Source organism: Crocodylus siamensis, chromosome 2, assembly GCF_052110815.1.
Source record: "Crocodylus siamensis isolate JL-2025a chromosome 2, ASM5211081v1, whole genome shotgun sequence".
NCBI classification, from domain to species: Eukaryota; Metazoa; Chordata; order Crocodylia; family Crocodylidae; genus Crocodylus; species Crocodylus siamensis.
In genome coordinates, this window is record NC_143396.1 from 194,771,095 (window position 1) to 194,784,809 (window position 13,715).

A 13,715-nucleotide genomic window follows, 5' to 3' on the forward strand; every position below is an offset into this window, starting at 1 on the left:
CCTTTGGGACTCGTAGTCCAGTCACAGCCAGGTTTTTGAGCAGGGGAAGGGATGTTTAACCCCTTTCCCTGGCCCCAGCCCCCAGCTAGGGTTTGCCTTGAGGGGGCAGTCCCCCCTGTACCCTGGGCTGCATCCCCGGCTAGGCTTGTCAGTCATCCCTCACTGCTCCAGCTAGGGAGCAGAGTGGCAGGGCCAGCTCTTCTTCAGAGCAGGTAGCACAGCAAAGCCCAGGTCTGGAAAGTATGATGGGGGACTGATATATATTTTTTTTAACTTGAACCAGGAAGGGGTCTGGGACAGAAGTTTCATAGACTGGTTTGACCCAAATCAGTTCAGTCTGATACTACATTCAACCAGGTTCATTTCAAACCAGTTTCAACCATTTTGGTACTGGTTTATGTGCACTGAGCTTAAGTTCTGTTACAAGTTTAAACCAGTTTCTGATCGCTTAAATCCGTTTATGTGTAACTTCTGCCTTTGGCCAAGGAGGCCACTGACTGTCTTAGGCTGTATGCAAGCAGATGCATGGCAGAATAAGGTTTCACACTTGCTTTTCCTCTTTGCCCTTCCAGAACTAGAATCCATAGCATATTAAAACTTACAAGTAATGTTACAGCAATATTCCAGGTATTTGAATTTCACTGTGTGCTTCTCAAAGACCCTGCCAGTGTCTTGCTGTAATGCAACAAGAAGCTTCATAAACTAAGAATTTAGCAGCAAAGTAGTCTGTGGCTTTAAAGTTTTGCTTGAAGTCCCTTCTGTTCTTGCTAACTCTTAGAGTTATAGAAGTTTCATGTTATTACAAATGTTTAACTTTATTTGTGTTCCCTTGTACCTTCATTCCATGCTTACATGAAAAACTGAAATTTTCATTACCTATTTAATGTAGCAGATTTCTCATGGATTTATTTATTTATTTTTATACTTGGCAATAAGAGCAGTAATAAGCTTTATTCCAAAGCTTGCACATCCACAGAGTGGTGGCTTACTGGAGAACCTGGCCTTTATTTGAAAGCAGAATTATTCTTAGTTTGGCTGCATTTCAGAAAGACGTTTTATACATAGTGCTTAAAGGCAAACAAATAACTTGGCTTGAGTGAAACTCAAACATATTTGTAATTATTTTATTCCATATATCTGTAAAAATTTTTTTAACAAACTGTTTTGGTTTAAAACCCTTGTTCATGTTCGGTGTGCGTCTCAAGTGCTAATAGCATTGGTTATACATCTACATAACTTCAGTTAGAATTCTGCATGTTCTCCAATGATGCCTCTGAAAATGACTGACATTTGAATTTTACAATGAAGAAAATATATTGAAAGCCTCTGACCGTTTTGTGGCTACTAGCAGAAAGTGTGCTACAGTAGTAACAAATTTTAGATGGCTGACTTTTTTGTTTTGTGGTGATGTTTTACTACTTGCAGGATACTTATTAAGTGTATGTAACAATCTAAAATACATATTCCTTTTAAAAAAACAAAAACCAAAAAAAACAGAACCCCAAAACTTTAGGATCAGGTCTATAAACAGTGGAACTCCTGTCCTGTTAGTTATCTGAATTTCAACTTCCAGACAGGATAGGATATGATGACCACTGAAGCTGTAGTGGAACGTATGCGAGTCTTGCTTGTTGGGGCTACATGAATGCCCCCTTAGTGACACTGTCTGCTGACATCTTGGTGGGTAGTAAGGAGGGTGTCTTCTATGCAACTGCAGCAAAGATAAGGAACCTAGTCATTCCTGTTTAGTCGGTCTTAGCCCCTTAGTTTAGCCCAGTTCTGGTTTTATCCCCCCCCCAAAAAAATACAGTATTCCATTTGCAGCCTTCAGGGTCACTGGCTAACACTGAGTCGAAGAGGAACATTTAATTGCATTCTGTCTGCTCACTTGTCTTTTGGCAACTGAATAGGCATGTGCATTATTTAATGTTTTGGAGATGCTTGTACATGTTAAGGCTAGGCTTTTCTGCCTTGAACTCATCTGTTCTGGCAGCAGAAATGGAGAGCATGCAAATAGGAACTAAAACTTGGAAACATTTTGTACCAGTCCATCAAGCTGCAGTATCATCTTTTTAAAACGGTGTTTAGCACCAAAGCTCTCCATTTAAATGGGCAAGGCTTGAGCCCCAGCCTCCAAGTCGGTACCACCTTCAGTGCTGATTTTTAAAGAGAATAGAATTCTCTTATACAGATCTTTCATAGACTTTTTTGGTCAGTTTTAACTGTTCCTTTACAATCTCACAAATAGCTTCCAGATCACATCAGTATCTCTGTAGATGCTTTTGGTTCACCATGATGAAGTAGTAGTAATTTATTGGTCACTGCCTCTGCAGTGTGTGAAATATTTCAGTGGCATTCACATACCAGAGCTATATAAAAGTAAGAACTTAAGTTCTTCTAGGAAAGCTTGCCAACACTAGGCCAGGATAGTGTTCTAAGCTCTCATGCTCAAACAGAGCCTGTGTTGTGATTCATTTTGTATGTCTTTGGCACTGCTGAAGCTGGAATATTGAATCTTTGGTTTGCTGCTATTGGTTTTAGACTTCATCTTTGGGAAACACTGGGATACGTTGTGCAAACTTTTTTTTTTTTACCCCACGGTGCACTTGCCAAATAAAAAAGCACTGCAGCACAGTTGGGGAGGGGGGTGTACAGCTAGCCAGACACAGACTGGGAGGGGTGACATGGCCAGCTGAATGGCATTTTGGGCTGGAGCCACACCCCCTGGCTGGCTGGAGCCACTCCCCATCTGTCTGTCCACAGCAGCAGCAGGCTGGGGGCATGGCTCCAGCCCAAAATGCTGCAGCACACCTGGGCATGCCTGACAACACACCAGTTTAGAATTGCTGATCTATCCCCCACTCTAGACTGGGATGCAGGCCCAGGAAAGGAACGCCCTTTGCCTTGGTTCACCTTTGTCTATCTAAAGAGACTTTAGAGCCATCAAATACTACTTTTTGGAGTGCTGCTTGATCTTGGATTTCAAACCATCCGTGGCCCTGACCCTGCTGACTCTGTTTCTGGCACCAAAACCTTCACTTTTTTTTTTTTCCCCACTGGTTGTAGCACTGTGTAATCAAAAGCATTCTCTCAAACATCAGCCCTGTGTTGTATCTATGAGTTAAGTTACTACTAGTCCTGCAATTGCCACTTCCAGCCTTGGATGAGAGATGTGAGTGGAATCAGTTCTGTGAGTGGGACATCTGTGTTGATCCTTTGAGGGCTTCCCCACCAGATGAGCTCCATTTAGTTTTAAGAACAACTAAACAAGATAGTATGCAGAGTAGCTACACGCTGCTGAGGCTCTTGAGGCCTTTTTTAGAGCTTACCATATTTTCCCTTGCTAGTAGTTTTTAGCAGGGGCAGCCAGATGCATTAAGCTCTAATGCAAGCTTTTTTTTTTTTTTCCCGTTTCTTTTGGTATTCAAAATCTTACTATAGACTGACTTATTGTGGACTGTGAATTTACACTTGTGTAAATTAAGTCCACAATAGATATGACTATAGCAAGAATTGTGTAGATTCACAGGGGTCTCAGAAGAAAAGTTACTTACCTGGAACTGCTCTTGGAGGGCCTGCTGTTTATATTCACATTCCTTCCTACCTGTTAGACCTTTTGTTTGCCTGGTTTGGGATTCTGTGCTTCAGGAGATAGAAGTGATGTAAATAACACTGAGATGTCAGCTTCTTAAATCACTAGGGCGCATTCATGCATTGCTAATGACTGAATTGCTTTGATCGAATTTCCAGGATTCTGCCATAGCCCACCTACAGGTATTTAATTGTAGAGGCAACCTTTACAAGAAAAACAGTTAACAGTGAATGTATCAGCTTATTGTGAGCTACCATGCAGTTATGGAGCAAATCTTGCTTTCCAAAATCCATTTCATGTTGGTGCTGGGATTTTTTTGTTTTCCCCTTTTGTCCCCTGCTTATGTCAATTGGTGCCTTCAGTTGTAAGGATCAGATCAGATTGGAAGTACTTCTGTAGAAGTCTGCAAGACTGGGAAAGAAAATACTACTTTCAAGGACTAGCATTAAGTTGACTTACTAGCCTTGGCATTGTAATAGTAGGCAATTCTCTCTCCTCTCAATGTGTAATGTCCCTAATATAAAAACAAAAAAGTCAGTTTAAGTACAGCTCAGTATTTCTGCTCATCAAAAGTAGACTTCCTGAAACTGATCCTTATAACAGAACCCACTGAATTTCTAGTTGGGCAAGTTGCTTAACTTGGAAAGTAAAGGATGATAGACTGTTTCTGCATACTCCTAGGTATCATCCTCTGGAGTGGCTACTTTGTATTGTCAGTTCAGAGATGAGTATCTCACAGTGCAAAAGGGATCTACTGTGGCCTGGACAGATATTTAATCATTTCTTCACCCTGGTACCTGCATAGCAGAAACAAGAGGTATAGCCTGGCTGTGCCTCTTATTATGTCAATCTTCAGCCATATTTTTTTGGCTTCTTGAAGTTTATTTGCAGCCATGGTAGGGTGGTTCTGTTTGGTACAAAGGAACTGATCCTCTACAGAGCTGGTTCTAGGATGAAGGGGAGTGCATTTATAACTTTTTTTCCAGTTTACTTGACGTTGCATTACAAGTGCAGTTTCCCCAACAACTTCTATTTTGTAGATTAGCTGTGTCATAAGATTTGGTTTAGAGTACTGTTTCACCAGCTAAGCTATTATAGTTGAGAATCTATATTCAGTCTTTTTGTAGAGCCACCTTTTTCTAAACACCCTGGAAAAGGTACAGATACTAGATTAACATAGTAGGCCACTGAACCCAAAGTTTTCTGGTTGTAACTGCTGGTGAAGAATCCAGTGTAACGATCTAGTTTATTTTTTATTAACAAAATAAACAGTATGCAGAAATATGATCTGTTAAAATATGCTTTGTGCACTGGGCAAACTGGGAATACACAGTATTTAATGCATAGTTTTGAGGGGAAAATGGTGATTTGGAGATGTTGATTTTGAATCGGACTAACGTTTGTAATCTGTAAATTCCCTTGCTTGGACTACAGGATGATGAAAGCAATAACTCGTCTTCACAAGGCATTGATGTTTTTAGAGTACTTTACAAGCAATTCGTGGACCTGGAGTACTGACAATATGACTATGCTAATGAACCAGCTAAGCCCTGAAGACAAAAAGGCAAGTAATGTTTGCATAACATGAGTTTGAGGATTGTTTGTTTGAAGAGTCCATGAGAAACTAATGGAATAGGAGTTCATTTAAGATGGGCTATTGGAAAGTGTTTTTAAAGGTAGTGCCATTCAGTCATCTGGGGGGGTGGGGTTTGAATCAAATGAACAAAAAGGTGCGCAGTGTATTGGAACTATCATGGCTTTGTCTCTGCTATGAATAAGACGATACTGTTTTTACAGACTGCTGTTGGTATGGAAGGATATAGTAGAAACTTTTTGTTTTGTTTTTTGATAATGATCCATTTAGGAAATACTATAACTCTCTTCCATGCCTTTTTGGCTAGAAATTCTATGGTCTGTTACATTGCACACTATGGTCAGGTAAGACAAGTGTGACCATTAAAGCCTTTGAATTTATTTATTAGGCACTCTGGGAAGTCACACAGTCTTAGGCTTTTTAAAAGCGTTTCCAGGAAATAGATCTGTAGACAAAGCTTAAAACATTTTAATTCTGCTGAAAGAGGCTTAATACAGTTTGGACTAGGCAGAAAATGTAAACGAAATACATAAATGTTAACCTAAGAACTCTGTCCTCATGTATTCTGTCCACAGGAAAACTCTACTCTTTTGGTTTAATCTTTTAACATGAGGGGCTGCGGGGGGTGATGGAATATTGAGAAGATGAATGAAACCAAACTAAAGTGGGTAGACTTGTCTCCTGGAAGTACTTTCATTGATAAATATATTTGTTCTGGCCTAGAGGTTCTAGCTGTTGTACTTCTAGTTCAGGGTGGGTGAGTGGGGAATGGTGAACTTTCTGTTCTATCCCTCTGGTTGTGGGGTATATGCTCATGCATGACACAATAGATTAATGTTGAGACGCAGAACATAAGGCCTCTTCAGACGTTAAATGCCACAAACTTCATCACAGATCTCCAAAATGGGATGTTTTATGATGCACGTGTGGTACAGCAGGATATACAGCTTTGGGGATCTGTGATTAACACTTGTAATGGTGTCTGCCGTGGCATGCAGTTGCCTACCTCAGGTGGGGAGAGCAGTGAATCGGTGACCTTTTTATTATACAATAACTTGCCTGAAAGTAAACTGTGGGATACTTGCCTTTTTAATCTTCAAGAAGCAATGTATGGAGAAGGCCTAAACTAGGTAAACCAGCTGAAAAAGAAACAGTTGCACTATGCATACATTATAATATTATTGCATACAAATTCCTGAAGAATATAGGGTTAATATTTTAAAAGTTAAATGCAACCCAGAACTATTAAGAAACCAAGCAATCAAATCCTGGTTCTGGAATTCGGTCTCCAAAATCCTAACTTAAGAACTTGCATGTTACACTTCCTTGATCAAACACAGCAGCCAGTTGATGTTTTTGTTTTTTTTAAATTTTAATTCCAGGTAGTTTTCCTAAGCTGTGCAGTTCTGCTGCTTTCCTGTTCTGACATCCCATGGAAATGGTGTGCTCTTTGGCCTATTGTAGGGCCTCCAAATAGCCTCTGCTGTCAAGATGATTCTCAGAAGAAAATGTGCATAAAGAGATCTCATGGCTTGAAATAATTGTTAAATATTCCAAGCTTGATCTTAAAATGTTTCTGCTTTTAACAACTTAATTTCTGTGAACTTCCAGGCAGTATTGGTGTGAAAGGTTTGGTGTGTGTGTGTAGGGGTTTTTTTTTCTATATGGTTTGCATATACATGCATTTATATGGGTATCGTGACATGTATCTTTTAAATGTTAACTTACTTGGAATGCTGAGCTGTTAGTATCAACTACTGGATAAGGGGTGCTACCTCCTGTTACAACTTATTTTTCCTGAATATTTTTTCAGTGTTCCCTAGTGAGCTCATTTCACATTTTGTTTATGCCGTCGACTTGCAAAATAAGCAGCTTACAAGTCAGCCTACCTTGTTCCAGTTACAAAGCTGTTTGGCCTTTGACCTTCTTAGGACCTTTTTAGCTCTTTTTTTTTTTTTTATCTGAAATGTGACATGGGTAAGACTAGGAAAACTGTAATGTTCTGTGGGACTTGCCCTGCTTTCCATTGAACATTTTCTTTTGAGATGAAAGAATCTAGCTATGATGCTGAAACATGAAGTTCCACTTTTAAAAAAATCTCTCATGGTGAAGAAATGCCGTCTGTAATATACATGGAACACGGGATTCTCTAGATTCAGAGTGCACTAAACTGTACCATATCATATTCAGAATTGCATAAGGTAAAATGCTGAAGAACTATGTAGATTCATCTTCATTATTAACAAGCCACAAAACTAATATGAAAGCCCTCAATGTGAAAATAGACTAGAATAAATGCCTAATCATTTAAGTGCCTTGCAGACGCTACTGAAATTAAGAAAACATTGTATTTCTAAAGTAGGGTAATTTACAGATTAAAGATGAACTATTGGGTGATCAGATAACTTGGCAAAGATTACGTGTGTACAGACTAAATAGAATCTAGGTCTTTGGATTCTTTTTGTGGCTAAAGTGCCCAGTATAATTACTTAATTTCATCTCTGCATCTGGTATAGTGACACCCGGTCTATGTCATGTCCTTTTTTGAATTAGGAGATAAGAACTTTTTAATATAGATGACCTTTTTTTCTTGGGAGAAGAAGTTAATGGCTAAACTTTCCCCCTCCCCCCCTTTTTTCTTTTTTAAACAGACATTTAATTTTGATGTTCGACAGCTACATTGGGCAGAGTACATGGAGAACTACTGTATGGGAACTAAAAAATATGTACTCAATGAGGAAATGTCTGGTCTCCCTGCAGCTAGGAAACACTTGAATAAGTAAGTTCTTAATATATCAGCTCGTTACCTCTTAAAGTATTTAATGTCTTTCTATCTTTGCCTGCCTCAAACTGTTGTTGTTAGAGTAATGGGTATCACGGTTAGATCTTTCTTTTTTAGAAAACAGTAGCATTCAAGAGTGCTGTCTTGTATGCCCTCACTTTGGAGGATAGTGGTACTTATTGACAGATCTGTTGTAGTTCCTTACTCCAATGCAGTATGTCTTGCAACTGCAGAAACGTTTTGTTTGGCATAAGGAATGCATTGGTTTCTGAGTCGGCTACGTGCCAGAAGAATCTTAATGCTTTTACTCTGTACAGGTGTTACCAGAATTTTAGTGCACCTTGGGATGTTTTTTGGTATGTATTTCAGTGAATCTCACCGTGCTTTTAAGGTGTAAACATTGCTATAAATTAAAGCAGTAATCTGTAGTAAAAAACAAAAAACACAAGGGTATGGGGCAATGTAATCTACAGAATGAAATAGTTCTATTATGGCTGTTGCTTGGGTGTATTTTGATTTGGAATTCATGTCTATAACTGAATTGTACTAGTTATGCTTATTTCAGACTTTTACTGTGCCAAAAATCCCTTCTACCTAATTTGGTGCTGCTACCTTCAATCTCCACCCAAAAAGATGACCCATTTTGGGAATGCATTATCAAGAAATGTTAAATCTTTGTAATGCCTTAGTCTGCTTAAATGTTTAGTTTCCTTTTTAAAAGGGAGAGAATCTAAAGTTGAAGTGCATGTCTTGATTTTTACTAGAGGTACATGCATACATTGGTCCATATTGTATTGGCACCGATCAAAGGAAAATTGAGTTGGTCTGCAGTCAGCTTTTTCTGGCTAATGTGGCTGAGTTAATGTTGCCATGGTTTTTTTTGTATTTAAGTGCTGCATGCACATGGCCAGGAGTGCAGCCCAGCAGCTTGGAAAGTAGTGTCTGGCTGGTAAGCCTGTGGGAGGAGGAGGACCATGGAAGGGAGTAGCTCGGCCCCTGCAGTGAGGGTGGGGGCTGGGGCAGGTGCTGCACAGCTGTGGTAAGCTGCAGGACAGCTACAGCTCATCTGGGATGTGCAGAGAGGCAGTTCCTGCTGCTGTGTGTACCCTGAGGGGAGGCATGGGGGGGCACATGCCTCCATCTGAGGGCAGACTGCTGCTATGCACTTGGGGCCAGAGGCTGTGCTGGGCTCTTCTTGATGGAGGGGGGCTGGGCCCAGGCTATGCTTGGGGTAGGCATCAGCACAAAGGGGGACTATGACTAATTTTAGGGTGGCTGTGCCCCCCCCAGAACTCCCCATTTCCAGTGCCACTGCCTCCCACCCTGCTCACCCTGAACATGGCTCTAGCCTGGTGCATGTAGCAGCAGCCTACCCTTGCCCCATGCACAGATGTGGGGGTGGGGGGGCACCTCCCCTGGAGTGCACACAGTGGCAGGAGTGCCTTCCCCTCACTCCCCACATGAGCCATAGCTCGTTCCCATGCCCTGCCTCACCATGGCTGTGCCCTTGCCCCACTCCCCCTTCCTCACTGTGGGGGCCTGAATCTACCCCCCTCCACACCATCCCCCCTCGACTTTCCAGCCAGATGGTGCTGTCCAAGCTGCTGGGCTGCATATCTGCAGTTGGTTCAGTATTAGCTAATATGGCTGGTTAATAATTGACAGTTGGTATCAGCCCAAAAAGTCTCTTTATCAGTGCACACCTAGCTTTTACTGTTTGGTTGCTTTTGTTTGCTTCTCCTATTCAGAAGACTTTTTTTTTTGGTTAGCTATAAACTTAAGGCTAGTATGCTTTATACTAAGCATAAGAATGTTTTGGTTATCCCTCTGTTTTTGTTTTTGATATGGTTGCCTGTAGAGCTGTCATTTTTAAAAATACAGGGTATAACTATACTGCTTGTATATGCATCAAGGAATTCCTTCTTTATGGTAAATTGTATTTTCTGTTCAGAGTATAAAATTTGCTGACCATACTTTTATGGTTGGCTTGGTTAGGATTGAAGAGCAAAGCCTTTTTATGGTAATAATCACCTTCTGGATCTAGCTTTCTTCCAAGTCCATTGGATCTGATACTGTCACAAGGGGCATGTCCAGACGAGCACAGATGTTTTGTTTCTTGGGGTCCTGGAAGTCTTGGGCAGCTGCAGCCGTGGCATTCTTGCAGCTGGGAGCTTGGCTGGCAGCCGAAGCGTGGCTCCAGCTGGCCAGGCTCCAGTTTTGGGCAGTGTGCACGGTGCCATGTGTGTCGCTCTGTTTGTTTTTTGATTTGCTTTCTGTGTGGATTTTTTATCCCGGGACCTACTGGGGTTACCCTGCCCACTGCAAGGTAGCAGCATAGGGAATGTGCAGTGTATGGCACCACAGATGGATTTGCAGTGCCACATACGGCACACCCATGCTTGTCCGGGTGCAGCCAAGAGGTGCAAGCTGAGGTAAACAAAAGTGAAGCAGTTTAGCTGCTATAGATCTTAGAGGCTGCATTTGCAACCTTCCTCTGCATCCCCTCTCTGCAAATCTTGTTGTTACAGCACTTTTTTAAAATTCTTTTTCTTTTAATTTTTCCCAGGTTAAGAAATATACGCTATGGTTTCAACACAGTTCTTGTGATCCTGATCTGGCGTATCTTTATTGCAAGATCACAGATGGCAAGAAACATCTGGTACTTCGTGGTTAGTCTGTGCTACAAGTTCCTTTCCTACTTTAGAGCATCCAGTACTATGAGATATTGAAGTTGAGAATTCTAGCATTAGGACATCTATGCATATGGTGATCTAACTGCACAAAGTCTGTCAAACGTACTTCATCATCTCATCTTTTGTAAAAGCATCAAATCATCTTAAAGCTGGAGTGTGAAAAATATATACAGTGCAGTATATGTAATGTTTTTAATTGTGTATTTCCATGAAAATTGAGAAATAAAATGCTTGAATGAATGCCAGATCAAAACTGGTATTAAATAAATTTTTAATATTAGCACTAACCCCTTCCCTGTCCCCCCCCCCCCCCAAAAAAAAAAAAAAAACTGATCTGAGAGAGTGTTTGGACCACTGACCAATGTAACTGTGCAGTTCTGCGAGGACCTGGATTTAAAATTTGCCTTAACATCTATTTGCTCAAGACATCTAAATCAAAAGAGTAACAGGCTTACAATTGGGCGAAAACCAATATGAGAGAGAGTGGATCTTTGTCAATTATTGGAGGGAGGCTCCTTTCTCTGGCTGTTCTGTTTTTGCTTTTGGCAACTATTTCTTCCATCTCCAAGTTAATCCAAGCATGTGATGGGAATTACTAAAACAAAAAGAAATTACTATTATAGTTGGAAGGCTGTCTAATCTAGTCTTAAGAATGCAAATTGACTCTGTTTTTTCCCCACAGATACTCTCATTAAAATTTGAGAGGTATTTGCATGTTTGAAAGCGGAACAGATTGTGTTACAATTCTTTTTTTAAACAACATTTAAAAAGAATAAAAAAAGATGCCAGTGGTTGATTTACTCTTCACCCTAAATGATGGAACATCAATATCTGATGTAATAATTACACCCCTGATGTAAGGTATTAGGCTGTTCCAGAGGATACTTTGTGTCCTTTGCTACTGTTTATAGTATTTGTAACTTAACTGTCTGGGCAAATTGTACTGTTTCCAGAAAGATGAAATGTTTTTGTTTTGCCAAAATATAGCATCATCAATACTTCAGTGAGTGAAAATTGTTTTTTGATTGCAATTCTAGAAGCTTGACACTCACATATGCCCTCTTTAACTGGGGAAATACAGGAAGAGGAATCCTGCTTCAAAACTTTAGTACGTTGATTAACAAATGACACGTTTATTAACTTGAATATTTAGGAGTGAACTCTTGCTTAAATTTGAAGAAGTCTATTTTTGGCATGTTTTTTGTTGGAGGGGAAATGCATTTATAAAAGTAGTAACTTACTTGCAAGAGAGCTGAATTCTATTTTAATGTAACAATTTGGACTTGCCCTTTAATTGTGTTGCATAGAATTTGAAGCCTTTTTTAGCATTCCTTTTTTTTATTGACATACCAGTGTGGTGTACACTCGTTAATGATCCATTTGTACTGTACTTAAATCAGCATATGTATTCTTGAATCAACTTGGAAAGATAAATTATGAACTAATAGTACAAAATTTATATAATACGCTGACCTTGGTATTCTGATTTGTTGTCCTATTTGAATTAAGTGTGTAAAGAGGTTATTTTGCTATTCTTGTGGAAATACTAACTTTAAAAGCAAGCACCTTCTTTCGTGCAGGTGTATATCTAATTTCGGAATGATGATAGCTTCCTTGTTGAAGCTAAATATTATGTAGTAAGTAGTTAAACCGTAGTTCCTTTTTAAGCCACTTATGTATATAATTCTTCAATTATACAAATCTCTGGTCTAGGACCACACTGAAGTGTGAGAGACCTATGGCAGAAAATTAATTGTGGCTTCTTTGATTCAGGATGTTACACTTTTAAAATGTGCTATTCCTTATATATTTGTTATAGCTGCCTCTGGGCATCCTCTTTGTTGAACCTGAAAAATATAGTTGGCAAAATGTAGCCTTTTGCAGAGGGTGATTAGGATCTAATTACCCACCCCTCTCTGTTCTTGGCCAAGAGACATTACTTACCAAGATTGAAGAAATGTCAGTTATGTTCACATATTTCTACTTTGTTTGTAACTCTGTCATTTGTAGATAGCTACTTTGGGGTTAATTCATTTTAAACTGAGGAAGCTATAACACCACTGAATTGATTCTCTGTTCCATAATGTTGAATACTATTTACTTTGAATAAATAATTGTGGATTAATTGCATAACTTGAATTTATTTTCAGTCTCCACTATATAAATTTTACTACTTTTAAAATCTGATGCGTGTTAGCTTGGAGACCATGGCTGGCTATGCTATGGGTTAATCTTTTTTTAATTTGTTTTCCTTCTGTACATAAACTCATCAAATTTTTTTTTTGTTTTATCATTCCATGTCAATCAGTCACTCAAATTGTCTGAAAGCACTTTTTCATATCGGGGTCTTACGGTGTTGCTGACTCTTCCCTCCTCCTTCCCCACCTTTTTAGTAGTTCAGTTCTCATTATATTCTGTCTTGGTTTCAGAACTATAAATGTTTAATAATACATTGGTTCTATACTTGGGTACAGTCAGAGGGTAAATTATGTCTTGTGAGTCACTAAAATCAGTGGGATCTGATCTGAGGAGGAGACTAAAATCAGGTGGTCACTAAACAAGTATACTGGTATTTAAAATTTGGGACCAGGAGAAGATTTTTTTTTGGCCTGTAATAAGGTTTTCTGCCATAGAGATGGATTCTAAACTCGAAAAAAGTCAAATTGTATGCTTTTTATAAGGTATAAATAGAAACATTGGGTGCCTTTTTTGTTTGTAAACCAAAAATAAAACAAATCCCTTAAAATGTGGTGTTGTTGTATTTATTACATCTTCAGTGCATTGGATTTTTCATGTTTTAAATTGCATGGGATACTTCAATTGTAAATAGTATAAACTTGTGTTCTGAGCATCCATCCTGATTGTTCTTATACATGCATTTTTGTATGTTCTTCCCTTGTCTTGCTTTTCTGCATCTCAAACAGGACAGACTGCGCTGAGTGGTATTAAAGTGTGTGGCTAGGTATATTTCTGTTGTGTGGAGTGAAGATTAAAACTTTGATACAACTGGTTCCATTTGGTTGGTTATTTCCAATCTCTAGATACCTTTAATGT

General features: G+C 39.4%; 1 protein-coding gene across 5 annotated transcripts in view; it reads left to right on the forward strand.

The window, feature by feature from the left end:
* The window catches only part of FAR1 (fatty acyl-CoA reductase 1), a 52,912-nt gene extending 39,975 nt beyond the window's left edge, over positions 1-12,937 (forward strand). For all 5 annotated transcript variants that reach the window (XM_090032742.1, XM_090032744.1, XM_090032740.1 and 2 more), the window contains exons 10-12: positions 5,027-5,156; positions 7,838-7,965; positions 10,535-12,937. In XM_090032742.1, coding sequence (XP_089888868.1) covers positions 5,027-5,156; positions 7,838-7,965; positions 10,535-10,697 — 421 coding nt within the window. In that variant the 3' untranslated portion in view covers positions 10,698-12,937. The remainder of the gene's footprint in view (positions 1-5,026; positions 5,157-7,837; positions 7,966-10,534) is intronic.
* Positions 12,938-13,715: the final 778 nt, after the last annotated feature.